Below are 22,690 nucleotides of genomic sequence, written 5' to 3' on the forward strand. Positions count from 1 at the left end.
GCTCGTCTCGCTCGCAGTTCAGGTTTTGCTTTGTTTTTTTCCTCCGAATTTATTGACTTTAACAGAAACCATTTAAATTTGTTGTAGCCGATATGATCGTGCAAAAGGTACCAGATCAAATTTCATTAAACGTCCAGAAGAGTCGGAATACGACGGCGGGGGGGCGGGGGGGGGGGTTCTGGATCATTTAAAATTACAAGACAAGGCATTTGCATTGGCACTGGCACTGGCTGAGAAGTGCCCTTGCCAAGTGCCCTTGTAGTTTTTGTTTCTCTTCTTTGGCATTCTTCTTCTATGCCCTCTTTCCTTGTCAAGAAGCTCCTCTTGAATTGCTTTATCGACCTCCGCTGAGCCAAGGGCTGCCTTGTCTCAGAGTTAACAAACGAAGAGAGACAAAAGTTGAAACAGTAAAACAAGTGCACTTGCCTTCCTTGTTGCTTTTGCGCTGAGCATAACGTGTTCACACAATTTTACTGGACAAAGTCGTTTTAAGCAGCTTGCTCACAAAAAAACAGTAAACTTGTTTTATATCTCTGAATATTGTAATCCTGTAGGCTGTTTACTCATGCTTTTTTACGCACACATTACAAAGCGCCATTTCTTCTCAATGGCACATCTGCTAACTGCATCTGTGAAGCGGGTGCCAAAGCTGCAAACCAGGTGTGCTGGCGAACATGACCCAAGTATTATACAGAGAGCTCTCATTTGTCATACACAACTCTCATTATTCCCTCGCCAGTGACTGTGCACCTTTGTTGTAGTGCGTTCTAGAGATTTCTCTGCCAGGTTTGGTCTTGTTTTCTTTTCTTTTCTTGTTAAACTTTGATAAAGACAAACAAATCCTTGTCAGAAAAGCCTGACAGACATTTTTAATATTGGTTTCTTTTAAAACCTATACCAGCGTTGCACCAGCTGCACGTTTCTCTCTCGGGTTTTTTCGTTTGTTTTTTGTTTTTTATTATTTGGAATGCTCTCAGATTCCTGTTTTTGTAAAAGTATCGGAAAAATATCCATCAAGGACATGATAACATTTTTGCAACGTTACGTGCGCGCCTCAAGTGCTTGATAAAAATGTTCTTGGTAGATTTGCTTCCAAAAAAATGTACACTTAAAAAAGAAACAACGAAAAGAAAGGAAAATGCTGAAGCTTGTTGGATATTTTTGCATCTTTATACAGCGTGTGCTCATGTTGTTTCATGGGCCAGATGTCTGATATCATGCGAGTATTGTGGCTTACATTCCGTTACATCTGTAAAATTCCTGTCATAACAGAGTCAATGGATTTAACTGACACTCTTGTGAAAAGCAAAAGCCATTAGTTTCACACATAGCAGAAGGTTACAGATAGTTTCCCTTTAGTTTCACCGTTTTTTTCCTCTCACAATGGAAACCTTCACAATCTGAAGCAGTTTGTTTCCCCGAAACGTAACCAGGACCACACATGCACGGCTGTGAACGCAGGTTTTGTTTACAATCAACAGCACTCCCAGTCCTGACATGATTGCTTGTGAGAGCATTTTGGAAATGATCTCAGTGGAGAGATTCCAGGATATGTTTACACAACACTGAAGAATAAAAACAACATATAACTATAATAGTGTACTCTCTTGGACTCACTTAAAACTATATTTTACCTGGTGAGTCTATTGATTTTTTTTTCCTTTGCACATTTAGATTTAGTATAATATATTAAAATGGCAATACAATGTGGCACATTTAAGAATAATATCACATACATTATAGTATAAATAGATATTTTGCTTGATGGCCCTTCACTGTCCTTTAATTAGCTTAATTAAATCATTCAAATGTGTTCTCATCATGGTCTATAAATAAGCCACATTTTTATTCAGCTGCTCCTCAAGGATATTTTCTGCTGCTTTGGTTCCATAATGCAGTTCTAAGCTGTGCACTGATGCTCATATGAAAATTTGATGCACTACACGCTTGGTTCTCCCCCATCGCTGCACAGGGGCAAAACAAGCTTCTCTCTCTCACATTCCCATTTGATCTGGCATCCCAGCTGTTTCCGTGATCTCTGTCCTCTCCATCAGCCTCCTGGTTCTTCTCTCTTTCGTTTCCCTTTTTTTTTCTCCTCCTTTTTTCACCCCGACTTTCCACATCTCTTTAAATGTGTAAGAGTCATATATTACAGGCTTAGGTTTGGCTGTGGTTCTTCTGGATTCTAAAAGCAGCCAGTGAGAAGCTTATGTCTCCCCTTCATGAAAAATTCACCCTTGACTGACCTTTTAGGTGTCAAGAATCGCAGAAGCGCTGGAACATGCTTTCTGGGTGCTTTTAAGAAACTACCTGGGGAAAACTGCTTCACTGTGATAAAAAAAAAAAGCATTTGGTCTGTTACTTTTTCTTTCTTTTTTTTTCAATAGCTTTAAGTTTACTTCCAATATAAAGACTGAAAATAAAATGGTAAAAAAAAATAAATCCTACATTTTCTGCTAAACCTTTGGAGAAATCTCTTTGGTTCCACTTTGTCCCACCTGTGATCATTCCTCATTTTACTAAACAGCTATTCTTTCATCAGGACCTTCTTTGTTTACAGCGTGGGTGTTGCACATTCACAAGGTAGAGTGAAGTATATTGCTAATGCATGAAAGGAGACGCAGCAGAGAGCAGAGTTGTCTGATAAAATGATTCCCCAAGGAATGAAAGTGCTCATCTCTCTTTCCCTTCCTCATCCCACTGTTTGTCTATATTTGTGTCTCTCCCTGCCTTAGTTATTAAACTCCCCCGCCTTCTGTCACTGTGCCATCCTTTTGCCGTATACCAGTAGTAGGTCACTCGTACCCTTTCATTAGAAAGAGTTTAGACATTGAATTTTTTTTTTTGATTGGTTTTTTTTTTTTTTTTTAATCTGGAAATAAAGCTGCTGCAAATGGCCTCATGTCATATATTTCATGTAGTTGTGTTCATTGGATTTCCAGCCACCAGGGGATTTCTACATGACTCCGAACCTTGCAGAGCAGGCCAAATACTCAGCATATACATGTCAGAGGCAAATCTCAGGGTGATTGCCTCAGCAAGGTCAGTCAAGGACAGTGCTGTCTGAAGGAGAGGACACACACACACATACCCATACATACGTTACCATGCAGTAATGCTGAACAGCAACTTTATTCTTGCTCTCACTGTGTTGAACTTATTGAATATTTAGCCAAGATGAAATTTAAATTCGTCTCTGCTGTAGTTTTTATTCATTAGCACCTCGAAGTTTAGAGCGAGGTCATTTCAGGTCAATGAATTGCAAATAGAAGAGACCCTCAGTTTCTTGAAATGTAATCCCATCTATAGGCCTTTTATCTGAATGACTTTTTCCCCCGCAGTCACAAGTTGCACGGGAAGTTTTTAATTTAATTTCAGCATTAAAAGAAGTGAACCTACTGCCCCGCAGTATTTCTGTAATCTACAAGCTCTGTTTTTAAGTATATTGGCCTAGCGCCGCATTTTTCTTTGTTTATTTTGTTGTTTCTTTGATTTGCTTTATAGATGGTGTCTGGGTCAAGGGCATCTCTGTTAGATCTTTAAAGGAAGTTTTCTAAGAAGGAACGAAAATAATGATCGGTTCAAAATTCGTGGCACGCTGCTCTGATAAGAAGGAAATATGGGAAGAGTTAAAGTGTCAGGCAATTGCTCGACAGCAACTTGTCTAATTATATTAACTGTCAGTGCAGCTAAAATAGAAATGTCTGCTCTGTCTGTGTCAAATTGTTGCCTCAGATGAAGAGCGAGTGCCAAACAGTGCAGCTTTATTTAATTCATGGCACAGTTTGTTATTACTTATCGTAACATCCATAAAGCTAAGCCGAGCTCAGTGCTGCACCGCACGTTTCAGAGTTCACTTGTTAAACTGCTCGGGTGCACATACTCGAAATCTCTTCAGACGTGGCTAACTACCTAAGGATTCTTAGCACTTAGGAACAGAGCAAGGCCCAGTAATTAAAATTGCATAATTATTTTGGCTTTGCATTAATCTGTATGGCATTTATTAAGGAGCACTTTATGTTTTCGGGAGGTTTTTTTTGGAGCTTGTAGAAAGTCTAGATTCTATAATACATGAATTTTGGATTGTATTTTTTTATGTGCACCTCAACAACATATCCCTGTTTCTTTTCCGTTCTTTTGCCCAAAGTAATTTTGTTTTTTCATGGGATTTGTATTGATGCTATTAAACTTCTAGTAGGTGGCATTCATTTCTAATGGAACACATAGTACACACAAGTCAACACATCCAAACTCTACCAGTTTTCGTCTGATATTCTCAGACAACACACTTTTTTTTTTTTAACATTGTGGATTTTGGCTGATCACACCTTAACAGATACCTGTCTGCAGTTTCCATCCACAAACAGAAGACGAGCAACAGCAGCTGAACCTTACAAGGTCATTATTTAACTCTCTAATGAAAGCAAATGCATGTACAATTACTCGTCACAGCAAGTCTTGGTAATATCGATATTTATTTTTTTCCACATGAGTGTTCAACAAAACACTCCCTGTTTATTTCAGCAGTTTGCACATTCTTACTTTAAAACCTCCTTACATCTATCTGGCTTGGTGGGAATGCATAGCTCCTCTTTGTTTCCACAGATAGGATCTATGCAACTGTTGCCAAATCCAATTATACTACCATCTACCCTGCGGCTAACGAAACTTTTAATTCTCTTATGGTGTCTCATTCAGTAATTGGTTTATATAGTCAAACCAACAAGCATTACTCATCTAGAATAGTAATCTGTTAAAATCGTCCCTTAACAAATACACAAAGAAAACTTCAAAAAACCTTTGGGAAATCCAGCACTAGTCTGGTGGATGTAAGAGGCCAGCAGACATCTGTCATCGAGTATTTACAGAGGGGTTAACGGGAACTCTGGTGGATGAAGCACTAAGCTGGAAGAATGACTATACAGTAAAATTGTGGAAAGCAACATAATCGCTTTGCTGGGATGTGTTCTTACTGTGTTTCTGGCTAGTATCTCCTAACACCCTGCAATCACACAGAATTTCAAATTTTCTTAATTTTGAAGTGATAATTGTAGTTATTTGTCTTTATTTGACTTTTCCAGAGGGAATACCTGCTTCACTTGATTTGGATGAAAGTGATGAACACAAATGTGAGAATGTCGTCATTCTCCAAATAAAGCGGCTGCTTAAAATCTGGGGAAAGATCCTGTTTAAGGTGGTTCAAGTGGGCGTGAACCTGGTGTGACAATTTTGAGGCGTGTTAACTGCTAGGCGTGTTATTTCTGTAGAAGTGAGACGCAACAGCAACAAAAGGAGTCGTTTGCATGAGTTTTGCTCCTCGAGAGGCCGGCTCCGGAAAAATCTGCTTAGTCGAAACTACACTGCTCATCTGGTATCTTGTGGGGATTGATGACTATTTGAAGTGGATCTTTGCATAGTAAACATGCAGTGGTTTTGACAGACTCTTACACTGTAGCAATTTTGTAAAGTTTCATGCAGAAAATAAATAAAAATCATAGCAGTTGTATGCTTGCTTTGTAGAACTGGGCAGGATGAGCATTTGTGGTTCCTATTTCAGGAAACATGAAGGAGATGTTGAAGTACAGTGACTTAAGTACTGTACGATTTCTGATGTGTAAGAGTTGAAAGCGCAGCACAAACTAACAACTTTCCCAGCACAAGGGGCTCTTTGTAACGCTTCTCAGTAGAGGTAAGAAAATGATCACAAAAGTGGCAGCAGAAAGCTGTACAATGTGCTTTGAGACCTGTAAATGGTGGTGATAAGCTCTCTAGTAGAGATAGAAACAGCCTATAGAGGTGAACTGAATAACAATCTCCTCACGCACTCGCACACGTACACGCGCGCGCACCTCAGTCAGAAACCTTAGTTTAGATTGATTTGTGAAACAAGCTCCCTGGAGTTTGAGTCCTCCGCTGTCTGCAATCATAGGACTGACTTATTTTAAGTTGTGCAAGGTAATTCATGTCTGGGCAGGTTTGTGGCGTTGTTTATTCTCTTCCTCTTGTATTTAAACATAACCAGCTGGCTGTACGGCCCCGCAACTCGTATATCCTGACAGTGTGGATCCTTCAGGTGTTCACTGGAGTGTGCCCCAGGTGCAGTCAAGCCAGCTGATATAAAGGTTGAGAGCCATCAGCAGAGTTCAACACTGTTTCATGCTCTTACTCTGACTGGCTTGTCTGTTGCATTCTTTTTTTTTCTTTTTCTCTTTTTTTTTCCTTTTAACCAACAACCTTGGAGTTGTGTCCCGTCACAGTTCATCAGCCAAGCAAAGTCAAGCTGGCTGAGCTGTGGGAACGAGGGAAGCGTCACTCCAGCCTGTCCAGGCCCGCTTACCCTGCAGGGGAGTGGCTGAACATTTACAAAACTCAGCCGCCTCTGCTTCCTGTGACGAAGAGCCATAGCAGCCAGGGCCTGTCCTTCACCCATCTAATCAGCCAAGGAGTAGGACACAGACCTGGCTGCTCTCTGTCCTGCTAACAAAGTGTCAATAAGGAACCTTGTGCAAAATATCACGCTTGATACAGCTGTTTCTGCTTGGCTAGCCTCACGGATAGAGGGCGGGCACGGCCTTGTCGTGTGGCATTCTTCTAACTAGGTCACAACGAGTTTCATTTTAGTGCAGCCGAGCGAGATGTGCTTGTAGCTAGAAAATGGGTACATAAATATTTACCAGTTTGGTTTTTTTTATTCGCATGTCTTTTTTTTTTTCTCTCCACAACAATGGGATTTTTTTAAAAAAGGACATTTATATTCATAAAGTAAATAGCATTTCAAAACTATAGTAAAATTATGGTGAGCATAATAACTGCTAAACAACTAACTGTTTAGGGAATAGGAAGACAATGCACCCTTAATTACTATACACAATCAGTGTTCCCACGTCTCAGAAAATGAATGTCTTTGATCATTGCTGCAATAAAAACCCAGTTAAATCTAAATGCATCTGCTATTAATAACAGTTTGGTGCTTAATTAACCTTCATTAGGAACAATAAGCCGATATGTTAATAAAATACTCTTGTTACCTTGCGCCGCCGACGTTTATAAATACACGTTTTGAGATGTGTGTTCTGCGTCATTCTTCAGAGCCAACATGCAGCCAGTTACAGCATTTTGCTTCCAGCAGGTTCCATATACATATTTACCCATAATTTAAATTCAGTAAAGTGAAAGTGATACTTGAAGTGGGGGGGATGGTTGGATAAGACCTATGCCATAGTATAGTTTCATGTTAGACTGTGTAAAGTGTGACCTCATCAGCTACCACATTAGCATAATAAATGCAAACAGCATCACTGGAGAGGCGGCTGATTGGTATGAAGCATTCAAGCCTGTAAAACAGTGGAAAAAACAAACAAAAAAACCCTTTTATTGTCTGTGGCCTGCACAAACCCTTAGCCTCTAGCATCTGCAGTTTCATGGACACGAACACATCTATTATGTATGAAGGGTCGGCTGTGTCACAGTATAGCACGTGAGAATTACATTGCAGCTGAGCAGGGAAAGATAAAAGCAGTAAAAGCTCAGTCTCGGTAGAAATCCTTACGCACCCCACTGGCCTTCATCACTCAGTGATTTGTTGGATGTTTTCCAAGAAAGTGACAGCTTTTGATGGGTTGGCGCGAGTCTTTCATGTATTTTGAGACATTTTTTTATTTCTTTTTTTTTTGTAATTGTACTCTTGTATGATAAGGATAAACAAATGCATTGGGTTTCTTTCATGCTGGATTTATGCTGCGTTTAGGGTGTCAGACATTTTCAATACTGGAATTTCTTGTTTTCTGCAGATGATGCGCTGTACTTCCTGAAAACACTTTGTGAAAGCGTCAATATTTCAAACCAAATTACACCAATCAGACCCAAAATTAAAAACTCCACCTAATCTGCACAGGTCCCTCTTGTGCTGCTATAACCAGCATCTGGACATGGACGCAGGACTGCTGCTGGTGCCCTGTGGTGTCAGGCATACACAGTTTAGATGCTAATAGGATGCTAGCTGTTATCGTCTCTTGCGTGATTGATGCTGGGATGAGTGAATAATAAAGTCTTGTCACCTGTTTTCATGGTATCTTTGAAACCTGCATAGCTTATGTTGCATTTCCAGCTGTCACAAAAAGCTAGTTTACCCAAAGATAGAATGATTGATGAGTATTTGTTTTGCTTTCTTTTTGTTATCCTAAACATATCCATCATTCTGAAATTAATACTAACTGTAATTACCACATTGATATGCATGGCGGGTTATTGAACAACACACTCACACAAAATTATAAATAACTTTAAACAAGATTAAACACACAATTATGCCCACGGGGGATACACCTGTCTCAGCTCGCTGCCCTTTATTTTACTCTGGCCTGCACTAGCCCATATGTCGAGTTTTATCCTTGCATCCATTCACGACACGATATTTGGAGTGCACAAATGCGGTTTTGTCAGTTGTCCAAACACCTCCATTGGACTCATTTCTGCTCCAATGTTTTCCACCAGCCTTGTGAGTATGGGATCGTTTTAAGTGTGCGAGTGAATGTAGGAGTACAGGGTACACTTGCAATCTGTGAAGGACACTGTGAATATAAAACATTTTCACCCAGCCTAGAATAGAGTGAGCTGTTTTTGTTTTTCTACACTAACTTAAGCACCTACAACCAAAGCAGGAAAATGTTTTACACTTATACTATGAAAATCGTAAGACCAGTGTTAGAGATGAAATGTTTTCTTTTTCTTCATTACACAAGCATCTCCCCCCGCTGTACTTTCGACCTTGCTTTCAGATGAACTCCCACAAATAAAAGGCAAAAATGCATACGTGAGGAATGTCCAAAGAGCAGCTGCGAATGGAGATGTGACCTAGCACTTCACTAACACCATCGCATTTTCCTCCTGCAAAGCCACTTTCACGCCTACCTTAAAACACCACTGGCAAAGTGTGAATTTGTTTCTTTTCACCTTACTGTTGTGCTACATCTTCAACAAATATCTAAATGTGGAAAAGTTGTGAATTAATGACACTTTTTGGCAAATTAGTGGTTCATTGCAATAATGGTTATTTGGCGAGATTGTCATTAAAAAAAAAAAAAAAGTCTCGTCAATGACAGCAGCATTTCCGTTTATAGAACATTTCTTATTGGTTCTGTTCTCATTTACAAGAGAACATATAAGTTGGCACTGATAATTTCTGTTTGTCTTTGTTATGTCTGTTACATTATTTTAGTCAACGTCTTTGTTTTCCCAGCAAACAGAAACAAGATTATGTGGTTGATCTGATAAACACAATGCATCTTTTTGCACAGTGAGTCATATCAAGAAAGACCATCTAGGTGACTGTGTGGGAAACGGAAACCTGCGAAAATAGAAGTACTCTGGAGACAAAAGTAGTGATGAGAGGTGTGTGGGACGTGGTCTGAGATATCTTTCGGTAAAAGTCACCCAACCTTTGAGGTCTTATCCCGTGACTAAAGCTACGGTATTAGGTTTCATTTTATAGATTACTGTGAGATGGCAAAAAAGAACATTTTCTCCTCTGTGAACTTGGAAGTGGAAAGCCTACCAGAAGGGATAAAATTGGTAAGGTATCCACGGAAGCAGGTATCTTAATTTGCTATCATCCAAACTCGAGCTGAAGTAAATTGAAACGTCCGTTTCTGGATTATGACTCCAGAGAGTATGAGCAGCTGTAAAAGAAAACTGGCTACAACTAAACAGAAATTGTGAGGCCGTGACACCATAAAATCCGTGAGTCCTCTAACTTATTTGGAGAGGATTCAAGTGAACTTCAAAGATCTCTTTAATGATCTGTAATCCTTTGGCAAATCTTGAGTGGGCAGCCCCGCTTTCCTAGTTATTTTTAACAGGATGTTGAAATCCATGATGAAATTAAGTCTAAAGCTGGGAAAAAAATAAATACATTGCAGCATGTGCCTGTCAGTCTGCATTTTATTCCAGGCAGTCTCTAACTGAGGAGAGTGGTGGTCAGTGCCATTGTAGTTGTACGCAAAACTGCAAGAAAGGCAAAGGGAAGTAAAAAGAGGAAGAGAGAGGTGAAATGTTCTTTGCAAGCCAAAGCAGCATTGTCACATGCGCCAAAAAAACCTGTCTAGGTTGTGTCTTAATGGAGCCATTGATCCTGTGCCAGTGGAGGACACACCCTACAGGGGACTGGCTCACGGCGAGGAGACAGGTGTTCGCTCGATATCTGTCCCACTTCTCTGACCTTAAAGCTTTTAATCAGCTCTGCCAGGGAGCTTGTCAATCCTGTCAAACAATGAGCAGTCCATAGTATAGACACAGTAAAGGAAGGCAACTTGAGGGTAAGAGCTCTAAATAATAGTGCTGCAGCCCTGAGGAGGAAACAAAAAAAATCCGCGCATGCAGTGTACAGCTATTTGGTCTCTCACTGGACAGGCGCCTGCGTCTCGTAGCCAGCGACAGTCTAAACCCCATCAGCAGATTTCAAAGGTTGTTAGTGTCAGAGGTAGATTTACGTACGTGACTTCACCTCGGTTAATAATTGTTGGTGGCTGCAAAAAAGCTTGGGTTAACTTCCACACCATCACATAGAAAGAGGCTGACATAATGTGGTGCCCTTGCCTGTTGATATAGTAATGAGACTAATTAGATTGTCTTTTTCCTTGCAAAGAAGCAGTGTGTTTCTGCATTGGTTGAGTGACAGGGACTTCAATATGACCTAATTGAGTTCTTGTAGCTCCCTTTGACTGCCTGCTTCATTTTCTCTGCTTCTGATCAATAGTAATACACTATCAGGATTTATCAGCTATATTTTCTTTCTTTGTTTCATCAAAGCTGTCAGAACAGTCAGAACCAGTTCCATTCCTGCCTGGCTCATTTCACTATATGTTCTCTTGCATTTCAAGTGTGAGTTGGCATCCTGTGAAGTTTAACACCCTGCCCTTACCATTCTCCTCTATTTTCCTCCCGCCCATTGTCGAGTATATCCACGTTCCCTCCCTCCACATGGTCAATCCAATACCTTCAGCTCTACCAATTCCAGCTTTTTGCCAGTGCCACCATCTCCAAATCACACGTCCCAGCATAGCTGTTTTGCTTCTACTTTCATTCCTCTTCTCCGCAGAGCATACCTCAACCTCCTAAGGCTCTCCTCCACCCGCTCAGTACTCGCACTGCATATCATTGGTGATTTGTTCGCAGTGAATATCACAATCTGTCTGAGCAGTCACACAGTTACAATTTGGCCACACTATTTTCACCAGTCACGGCCAGCCCCCTTTTTTTTCCACTTCATCCTGATGCTACTTGACATTAAACTTTAAATTGTGTTAATAATCAGAAGAAAAAACACTCACGGGGACTGGAAGTGTTGAATATCCACTCCTCAGTTTTGAACAGCAAAAACAACACATAGTTAAAAACAAATAAAAAAGATAAACATATTTTTATTTCTTTTATATATATATATACTCCAAGCCCACAGCCCACCCACTGCAGTGGTTTCAGATGAAACTGAGAGAAACCCAGAGAGAGGCATTTTATGATTTTTGATTCCTATGATTGATTACTGCTCCCATTCTTTCTCCTTTCAGTCACTTTTTCGAGATGTCTGTCCTGTTTTTCTTGCGGGATTCCATCTTTGAGAATGTACCAAATGGTTTTTGTATTCTGGGCCCTTGTGTCAATAGACATCTAACGAGCAGTGGAGACTGGGGTAACTTATACCACCCGACTCAGTTTTCAGGCTCCTTTCCCCTTGCTGTGGCTTTGTGGTTCACTACTTATGTCTACGTGCCAGTTGCTTTTCTCTTGAAAGGCCAGTTACAAACTGTGCAGACATTTTTTAGCTTTTCTTTCTTTTTCCTTTTAACTTTTATCAGAAACAATGTCACAATATCAAGAACGAAAGCGATAACAACCTCAAAAAAATTACTACCATCACTCAGTTTTTTGCATTTTATCCTTGCTTACAATTCTGTATGTAATAGTCATAATAGATGTGGTGTCAGAATGACATAAAAGCCCAGATGAGAGCTATTTCATAATATCCTGGAGAGGCTTGATCTACTGAAAGATGCTGTATAGAAACATGCTAAGCTGTGAGAAAAATACTGTATATGGTTAAGCTCAAACACTGGTGGGAAAGACAATACTCGATCCCAGCTGGAAAGCACATGCAGCAGAATATGAACATGGTCCTGAGATGTGGTGAGCATTCCAACGGTTATATGTATGTGGAACATGGAGCCGTACTTGCCTTGGAAAGATGGGCTGTGGTCGTGGTTTAGGAAATGGTTCAGCCCTGGCCTCAGAGTTCTGCCGAGAACCACTGGAGTTTCATGATCAAAACACACATGAAAAGCAGATTTTGGCAAAGGCCAGTCTCAGCATTTATGCAGAAACCTTGTGTGTAGCCATTTCTACCACATGTTAGTATCAATCTCGTCTTTTTGTTTACATGTCATGCTTGCTGTTGATGATTCTACTGTAATTTCTCCTTTTTTTTCCCTTCCATGTCACTCTTTTGAAAAGACCTGACTTCTTCTGCCAGCGATGCAGTGTCACAGTTAAACTGTAGCAAGGAATGCCTGTTAAAATCTACAAGCATTGCAAATGTAAAAAATAATTTAAATAACAAGATAAGATAACGTGTTCAGGGATAAAGCACGTCTAGCATATCTAACGTTATCAGCTCAAGTAACTGAACACATTCATTCCTCCAGTGGTGAAATCAGGATACTAATCCATGCCTAAATGATGTTACTGCAGGGCAAAATTCATAATCGTGTTTATTTGTACTTAATTCATTGTACACGTGCGCAGAGATGACTTGTTTGTTGCAGTATTAGATCAGCGGTGCTGGTGAGTTGCTTCTGTTGCTTACAGTTAGAAGACCATCAGACATGGTACAACGGCTGCTAATCTGCAGCATGGCTATTGTGACAGCACATCTTGAGCAAATGCACAGCATTTCCTGAGTCCCATGACGATCATGACTCAGACACATACTAAGTGTGCTTGTTAATTGATAGCAGACTGGGGCTTCAGCCCACTTCCCACTCCAGCTGGAGTGTGAATTCCCTCTCCTATATGTTAATGGATCTGTTGTATAAATGGCCTGCTCCAGCAATGCTAGAGAAAAATAGCTCTGTGCAAAACACCAACAAGACTAGCTGCGTGCACGTTGCCCCCACTGTCCTGTTTGTGTCCCAACCACAATTAGAGATGCACTTTGATGACTGCCAGTTCTTCTATTTTTCCTCTACACGTCCTTAAAAATGTATGATATGCACAACTTTAATTTGTTTCAAGAAATCTACAGAGGCTACTCAGAGTGGAAATGTCAGAAAAAATCACAAGTGTCTCTAATCAAATATTGATTGTACGTTCTCATTCCTTGGGTTTAATAAGCCACTGGTCATGCAACAGTGCTCCTCGCTATGCTTATACTGGACCTATTTATCCTCGAAAGGCTTCTTCCAGCCTGCATGCCTGTAGGATATCAGCTGGCCTTTGTTGGTGGAAAAAGCGGGAAAAAAAACTCCACCAATAAAGGTCAGCAGGGGTCAGACATGCAGAAAAAGTGATATTCTGTGCTCTCACTGAGTATTTCTAAAGGTCACCTTGCATGGGGTGTATGGATTTACACCCATACAATGTTGTTTTGACTGAGCGTGCAGATTCCCGCATCCAATGCCCATTTCTATTCTTATGTGCAGCCAATAATTGATCATCCGGTTTCAGCTGAATGGTTGTTTGATTTTTGAAATCTTAATGTTTTAGAATGTATCCAACACAAGTGCTTGGCATAATCACATGGAAATATTCCGTGTTTGTACTCTATGCAAGACTTATCTTTACTTCTGGACAATGGAACAGATGGTGTGAGAGAAGGATTTGTCATGCGTGGTTGTCCAGGGCCAGACTCTTTCTCAGCACTTTTTGGCAGGACTTTATATGCATTTCATGCTGTATTTGCTGAGTGCTTAGCAGAGGTATAGGGTACTGCTGTGGGTGCTGGCTTAGCCATCCTATACTGCCCATCCCAGTATCATTCTTATACATAATCTGTATGCTTCATTGTCCTGTGCATTTTGAGTCAAGGCATATTCATATGTAGAAAAACACCATTAATACTGGCTGATGCAAGGGACATGGGCAAGATATCAGAACATTGGTAACTCAAAAGTCCCTAGGGTTCAAGGTGATACCCTGAAACATCTTTTGACAGAAAAATGTAAAATCCCCTCTCAGCAAGTAGACGTATCTGCTAATTTGGGGGATTTATGCACATGGCCTAGTTTTACCGGTATTTCTACACTTAAAAAATATATTGTTTTACTTTTAAATGGCATTTGAAGTGAGCTTAAGGCAATGGTTCTCAAACTGTTTTTGCAATGCCCCAATTCAGCAGCAAAACATTTTCATGCCCCTCACCCCACTCAATTTTTTAATCAGTCATAAATAATTAAAAAAAAAAGTGGAATTTTACTTTGAAAAGGGTGAGTATGGTGAATTTTGCTCCCAAATCAAACGGATTCAGTGTAATATTTTTCACACTGTTGTGTCGCGCCCCACCGGTGAGAACCAGTGGCTCAAGGGACTGTTAACCCACCATACGTCAAATTGATGTATCTCTGAAGTGTGTACTATTCCTTTAGAATTTTAGTCTGAATCTCTCCCCTGTCCACTAGTACTATGTCCCATTGCTCCTGCAGCAATTGTGTTATTGTGTTGCTATGTCAGCTGTGTCAAATGTATATGTGGACATAGCCGCTTTGTCGGCCCGTACTAATGCTGAAATTTCCACGGGAGTTGTGCCGCCTGCAGCATCGTCTCTCCTCTGCTTTAATATCCTGAGTGCTGTAATCTGCTCACCGCGTCTGACCCACTACGTGTCACTATCACTGCTTACCCTCCTCCTTAACTCCCCAAAATCCTCTACATCACATTTATGTAACCCCACCCCTTAACTGCTCCGTGCTCCACGCTGATACCTGCAGTCGCTGTGGCTCAACCTGTCTGAGGCCGTAATGCATCGCGTCGCAGTTCGCCTGTGGCCCCCTTTTTATTTATTGATCAGCTCTTTCCTATTAAGACGTCCAACAGCTGCTCTTGTTTGAAAGCCCAGGGAAACGTTTGCATTATTGAAAAATAACCAGCGCGCGTCATTGTGAACGCTGAACCCATTCTGTGGACGAGATGCTTTGCTGACTAATTGTCTGGTCCATTTAAGCGGTCCCTAGCGTCATGGCTTGAGAGCTGTCTGATAAAGCGTGCTATTATCTTGCTGATGTTACTCTTATAGCGCAGCATTTTATTTCTGATACCACAGTTGTAGATACTTGAAACACCTGGAGGGTTCCCAGCTTTTCTCTCCAAGTATCAGTCAGCCGCACACAACCCTGACGCTTACAGTCACTCATTTACTAAGAGGAAGGTTATCGCTGCGTCTCCCTTGCACCCAGCCTTTTGTTTGCTGACAGTTGATTGCTATCTGGTATCAGTGGATGATGTCATCTCGCCATTTGGTCAGGTAACGTCAGCTCTGTTTATTTTGTGTCGTAGAACCGAAACCTTGGTGGCCTTGTTTTGTTAAGCTGCAGGCTGAGGGAGGAGGGTCAGAGCTCTTTCTGTGTTTACACTCAATACGTGCTATACTTTCTCTGTCTCTCGCTTCCACTCTTGCTCTCTCTCTCTCTGTAGGGCAAAAGTCTTATTTTTGGCCAAGCTTTATTTGTCATTGCCTCGGTCAAAGACAACCAAAATCCCAAATTGCTTTTAGCTTATTTCCTGCTAGACTAGAATAAAAACACATATTAATTACTGAAAATCCACAGGCACTGCTATCCACTTTATGTTTTAAATTCAAAGGGTATCGTGAGAGGTTCCCAAAAAGGGCACACTAAACTCCACTGTCTTGTAGGTTTGCTTCTTTGAAATTGTCTGATAACAAAATGAAGTAGTGATGTTTTCCACTTTTTCATTCAAGGATGAATCATTATCCCGCTGAACTAAGATGAGAAGCTCTGTTGCAGGCAAAGTGATGCATCCCCTTGACATTTGAAATGCCTTAAAGCTGCTCGAGGGGCATGTGTGTGTGTGTGTGGGCTTGTGCTCTGAACCCCATGTTGCTTTACTAACTATGGATGCAGCTACATTAGGTGAGAACCTGTGTGCATAGTTGAGTAGCCGATGCTACACACTGCCAACCCGAAAGTAGCAATTTTATAGCCCCGGTGGAAAACACATGACTACTGTGTGACGGTAGTCGGCCATTACGATACTCTTTTGCTCAAACAGCCATTGCAAATAGTTCAAATGAAATGCACAGTGCCTCTCATGGAGCCGTCCCAGGTTGGGAAGTTGCCTAACATAATAAATATTCCCGATAATCATTAACATTTACAGTGCAGCAGATGTTACATTGTCCTCAATGAAAGAGCGTGTTGTACAAAAAAGCATTTCAAATTTGAACCAGATAGTGGAAAATTATGAGCACGGGTACTAAACCATCTGTTCCAGTGAGGTTTCGCTTGCCTCTGCAGTCGGATGTTTGCTTGGGGAGACAGAGGGTAAAGAGAGCTGCTTTGGCAGGTACACCATTGTTTACCCAAGAGACCTGGCTGAAGCACCATCAAATAGTGTCTGAGTGTAGATTAAAACAACTTCTCTGACACGTACTGCTCTGTCTCAAAAAGCTAAATGGCCACAGTCAATAAAGAGCAGCAGTACACATAGCATATGGCTTATCCTTAAATGAAGTGCCCTATCTGTTTGCATTAAAGCTTCGGGGACAGTAAGAGTTCCCAGATGCCCCTAAGACGAATACCATCATTTATTTTATAAATCATTTTGGGAATCACTGCTATTTGTTATAAAACATGAGCAAAATGCCACTGCAAGAGCTTTAAATTACTCACTGACAAACAAAAAGAGTAAAATTGTCCTACCAGGGGAATAAACAAGCTGCTAATGGGAGGTTTCTGTGTGTGTATGAGACAGTAGATTTGGACTCCCCCTAAACACCCCATGTGTGGTCATGAATAGGGGAGCATAGAGGACTGTGCCATTGCCGTGGGAACTGGGACTACATTAAACAGTCATTATCCCGTGCGGCTCAAGCCATGTTTTATCTATCAGCATCCCACTTAAGCAACAGTAGAGTGGAGCAACCAAAGCGTATCGAGTGTGAGGAGATGATGTGTTTTCATGTGATAAGCTTTAAAGCTGCACTTGGCAAGAAGTTTATACCAAAATACTTCACGTCTGCAGGGGAGCTAGAAGAGACTGTAGTGCCGCTGAAAACTTTGACATATTTGCGTAAGTGAAATAATTTTACGGAAGTTGGATCTCCTCTTGTGTAAGGAAGTGGCACTCTTTTCAGTAAAAAACTAAAACTCTTCCTCATTTCTATCCTCCGAAGCCACTGAAAAGATGACATTTCGGTCCAAAAAGAATTGATGACATCACATTACACATTTGGGGCTTTTTGAAGTGTTGAAACTTCAAACGGAGACGTCTCACTGCCATTTGGGACTGACAGTGCGCCGAGTTGCCTGGTGCAGCTTTAAATAGAAGACATTAATGAGTGCTTCTTCTAAAATATGCATTCAGTTCTATTTAATCTTTGCCTTCCTCGCATTGCAGCAGCTTGAGGTGAATTATTCTGAACTTTATTTGACTCACGCACAATGGATTCCTTTGGATGCACAATATTGAAGTAGGCAATAACTACCTTTGAAATACTGCCAATTTGGCTGATAAAAGACAACAGTGTTAGATTTTAGCTATGAGATATATTCCTTCCTGGTCTGAAGGAGATGTTGGGCCTGTTTTCGATGTTATATATACTTATTAAATTTATTAGTTTAATATTATCATGGTGATTTTATATGTACCAGAACAAGGTCCTATGGGCTTATCTGTGGGCTGATCTTTGTATTTGGTTAAAAAACTTAAATTCTCTACAGCAAAGAAAAAAGGCAAATGTTAAATGTTTGCATCCTTCATTTTGGCTCGCTACAGACAAGAATTAATTCTGTTATTTTTTTGTTTGTTTGTTTTATCTTTGTTTTCCCACCTGGTTAATAAAATGTTTAAATGTGACTAATTTGAATACATTTTCTATTTTCCTGGACATTGTCCATGCACCATGGAGAGTCCATTTGACTGAAGGCTTTTATTTGGTGCAGCTTCTAATGCACAATGTCCAATGCGCCATATGCAAACAACACAAAGCACATGCTTTTCCTTTCTGCCTGACAGGCCAGATCTTATTACAGTTGAACGTTCCGTGCACAGCTCTGTGCCGAGGCCTTGGGAGTCTCTTGCTATCAGCGCAGGGCCAGACGGCACAGCAGCTGTTTTAATACTGCCCCTTATGTCCCCGTTGATCCAACTCAGCTCACCTGGTGAGAATCAAGCCACTCTTTTTTTTTTTTTTTAAATTTAATATTTTGCCAGCTTGGAAGTACTTTCTGCTTTGTTTGTTTGTCCTATCGCTTTTCCTTCCAGAAACATGACTCCTCTCTCCTTTGGCAACTCTTAAGGCAGTGCCTACCCTATCCACAGGTGTATTAGAGCATGACTGTTCCCCCAATCATCCTCTTGTCAGTGTGAGAACAAAGCAGCAGCAGCAGCACAGGCAATAACGCCAGCCAACCTCAAACCAGTAGCGCACCTACAGTCCTCCCTACAGCTCCACCTACCTCTTTGTCTCTCTCTCCCTCTCGACAGTTCTACACTTCTCTACTTTGCCTATCTCTTTTTCCGTTTTTCTCTTCTGTTTTTGCACCACTGATTTTCATTAAACCCCCACTCCAACCTACCTTCTTAGAATCTCATGCATGTATGTGACTGTGCTTTCTGTAGCATTTGCCACTCTGTTATGTAGTCTGTAATTATAGACTCTGTGCTCAGCCAAAGAGTCCAACAGTCCTTGAGTGAAAGGGGTCCCAGTGGGGGCTTCTGGCCCTTTCACAGAGTGAATTTGGGCTCTGTGACTGTATAATTATGCCTATTCCTCGAGTTTCCATTTGCATTAGTTGCTGTTTAGTTGATTTAGTTGAGTTGGTAGCATCAGAGAAAGAAGGAAGGAAGAGCAAAGCGAGAGGGGGAAGGGGCTCTTTGCACAGCCGGCCCCTGCCACTATTGTTTTAGCGCTGAAATGGATGAGGTCTGGCCAGGTACATATTTATGAGTTCCTTACAGCCCCCGCCACATGCAGCATGCAGCTTCTCCACTTCAGACCAACTTAAGATTAAACTTTAACTAGTGTTGTCACACAGTAAATTGTGTTTGCTATTTCAAAAATATCATACTATAGCTGCCACAACTGGTAATCTAAGCTGTGATAAAATGGAGTAAAGCATTGCCCTGGGGTGCACAAGGACACAGGTGGTTCTCAAGGTACAGATGACAAGGTTGCCAGTCCTCTCTGTCAAACTGCATTAGTAAATCAATCTGTCATCTTCAAATCCCCCAAGTCTAAATCTCTATAGAGAGGGTCTTGCCGATGTGGTCAGAAGGAAATGAAAGATGATGTGCACTCAGTAACTTCAAAAGGTTGTCACTTTGTTTTTTTATGTGATTTGATGTAGGCCGCAAAGGCAGCATTTGAGCGAAAGCACATAATAATAGATCGAAATTGCCTTTCTCTCATAATGCATTGCTTTCCAGCCTAAGTCATTCAACCTGAGAGTTCTCAGCATGCTGAGGAAAAATACATGGTTAATCTTAATGGTCTACCCAGAGTCTGCACCATTTCCTCTCTACATGCATGTATTGGGCCTTGACGTCCTTTGGCTGACTACCTACCGTTTTTACAAGAAAAATCTTAACATAACAGTCGCTGCCGGTACTTAAGACAGTTTGACAGCCTTGCATACACAGAATTCGCTTTCCCCTCTTCCTCAGATCCTTGTATAGTTAAAGATCAACTACATCAGATATTGTAGTGAGTGAGTGTATACAGAAATGGATTTCTCTCACGCATTCTTACACATTTTAAAGCCCCCCTGTGGAAACTTTATTTCTGAGGGCAGCGATTATCCATCATTGTGATGCAGTTATTCAGCGTTAAAGACCCGCTCTGCTTGTGGTGCACATGTTTAGGCCCCACTTCTCTACTTGAGACCACAGCATATTTTCAGTCTGTTTATGAGTGGATACATTGGTGGCTTTATGAGTCCTGCGTGATTAACGAAGGAATTTCAGTCTTTCTTCCTGCAGGTAGTTGTGTATCCAAAGAAGATAATTATGGCTGCCTCTGGTTGTAAATACAAGCTCAGTCAGGGGCTGTCGCTTCAGGAAATGGGACATCATCAGACTTCACCTGGAAACGACCATAAATTGTAGCACAAGATAACAAAGAAGTGTTGAAACAACAGGATGTAGGTGCCCTGCAATGGCACATCTGTTCAGACTGCTGACACTGCAGAGCTCAGAGCAGGTTTAAGTGAAACTTGTACTTGTTTGTTATCCATGAAGAAGACCTATTACTACAGATTACAAAAAGAAACCAAAAAAAATGCACTAGTTACCTTCAGCATTAATTTCAATTCAATTTTATTTATGTAGCGCCAAATCACAACAACAGTCGCCTCAAGGCGCTTTATATTGTAAGGTAGACCCTACAATAATACATACAGCGAAAAAAACCCAAATCATATGACTCCCTATGAGCAAACACTTTGGCGACAGTGGGAAGGAAAAACTCCCTTTAAACGGGAAGAAACCTCCGGCAGAACGAGGCTCAGGGAGGGGCGGGGCCATCTGCTGCGACTGGTTGGGGAGAGAGAAGGAAGACAGGATAAAGACATGCTGTGGAAGAGAGACAGAGATTAATAACGTGTATGATTCAGTGTAGAGAGGTCTATTAACACATAGTGAGTGTGTTTTCAACTAATCAGTTATTCAGTTTGGAAAAATTGCTGCTCGCACTGAAATGACATCCATGTTGAGACTACAGTTTGTGTCAAGCCAATAGACCCGAACCCCAAAATGTTCTGTTTATACTGATATAGAAAAAAGTATAAAATGATAAATTCTGACAAATGGGAATGTGTGAATAAGGGAGTGACTTGTGTAATTATTCTTCCTGTCACTTAATTTTCCATCTTATGCTTCCAGTTCTTAATAAAGGCATAGAGACTGTAAGGAACAGTTAATTCAAGGCTGATAACTGCTAATGTTAAATAAAAAGCAAAAACGCATTACAAAGAACAGTATTCAACAGTTCAGTTTAGCACAAGGTCAATATATGCATGAAAGACTAAACCGAAGGTCCATGTTCTCTAATTGACCTTTTCTTTTGCCACCATGCTCCGCACAGGCTTAGATAGTAAAGGAGGAGTGCCTAATTGCTGGGTTCTTTTAATACAGCTAATGTGTGTGTTCTCATTGTTTTGAGTGCTTACACAGGACTACACATTGTTTCTCCTAATAGGAGCTCCAGGCAGTCATTGAAGTATTTTGTGAGTAAAAAGTAATTAAAATTACAATGGGCTACCCAGTGTGTTGCCGGGTAGGTGGAGGAGAGCGCAGCAGACGACTACTTGGCTCCAGCTCACTGCCCTTGTACTCATTCATTAGTGATGCATTGGTTCTCGCTCGGCCCTCCCATCTCATCAGAAACAGCACCTTTGTGGACAAAGGCAGGCTTGTATGGATGTGCCCATTATGTTAATAACAACTCCCACAGCTTTTGCACACAACTACCACCATGAACCAACTTTTTTATGTATAGGGGGCAGATATAGTATCTGTGGCACACAGGTGCGTATGACTGAATCCACGAGTCTGACTTCTGAGTGTTGTGCATGCTTGTACTACCTAGGAGGCTGAATTGACTCCTTGACTTTCAGTGCATGTACTTGCTATTGACTGGAGTGCTTGCTTGGCCTTGGACACTTGTTAATCGTAATTAAATGTTTTTTTTCCTTTCCATCCCCCTCTTTGTGTCTAGCTGGCAGTGGACAGATGGTACAGATGGACACCAGTAAGTCTGGCTTCGTGGGTTCACAAGTGGAGCTGCGCTGCGTTTTCAGCAACAGTAATCCACCAGTCAAGATCTCCCAAGTAACCTGGCAGAAGCTTCTCAATGGCACCAAACAGAATGTGGCCATCGCCAACCCGGCCCTGGGTGTGTCTGTGCTGCCGCCCTTCAAGGAGCGCGTCAGCTTCAAACATGCAGCCGTTCGTCATCGTACTCCCTCATTGGAAGACACCACAATTGTGTTCTCCAACCTGCAGCTGTCCGACGAGGCTGCCTACATTTGCGAGTATACCACATTTCCTGCAGGCAACCGTGAGAACATGGTCAACCTTACTGTGTATGGTAAGAACTGCACTGATTTTAATTCTGCCTTAATCTGTAATTTGAAAGGAACATTTTTTTTCCTAATCTGGTTTTAGCAGTTCTGTAGGGATCTAAATCTTAGTAATCTAATCACTCATTGTTTCCCATTCTCCAGGCTTGTGTCTAGAATTTATCCAAGACTTATCTCCAATAAAGCAGTAGCTGAACATTCAAAACATGTTCTTAATGTATATATGGACCTTTGGGTTTCTCATTAAAACTGTGAGAGATTTCATTAATGGTAGTAATATTCCCAAAACGCTGCCTGATAAACATCCATCTTCAAGACATCTACATTCAAGAAAGCCTAAATTGTGGCGAGATCAAATTATTAAGCTTAATCCACCGAGTGAATGG

General features: G+C 41.1%; 1 protein-coding gene across 9 annotated transcripts in view; it reads left to right on the forward strand.

Annotated features, from left to right (window-relative positions):
* The window catches only part of nectin1b (nectin cell adhesion molecule 1b), a 162,115-nt gene that overhangs the window by 26,719 nt on the left and 112,706 nt on the right, over positions 1 to 22,690 (forward strand). For all 9 annotated transcript variants that reach the window (XM_085183979.1, XM_085183985.1, XM_085183982.1 and 6 more), the window contains exon 2: positions 21,941 to 22,312. In XM_085183979.1, coding sequence (XP_085040105.1) covers positions 21,941 to 22,312 — 372 coding nt within the window. The remainder of the gene's footprint in view (positions 1 to 21,940; positions 22,313 to 22,690) is intronic.

Source organism: Neolamprologus multifasciatus, chromosome 14, assembly GCF_963576455.1.
Source record: "Neolamprologus multifasciatus chromosome 14, fNeoMul1.2, whole genome shotgun sequence".
In the NCBI taxonomy this organism is placed as follows: domain Eukaryota; kingdom Metazoa; phylum Chordata; class Actinopteri; order Cichliformes; family Cichlidae; genus Neolamprologus; species Neolamprologus multifasciatus.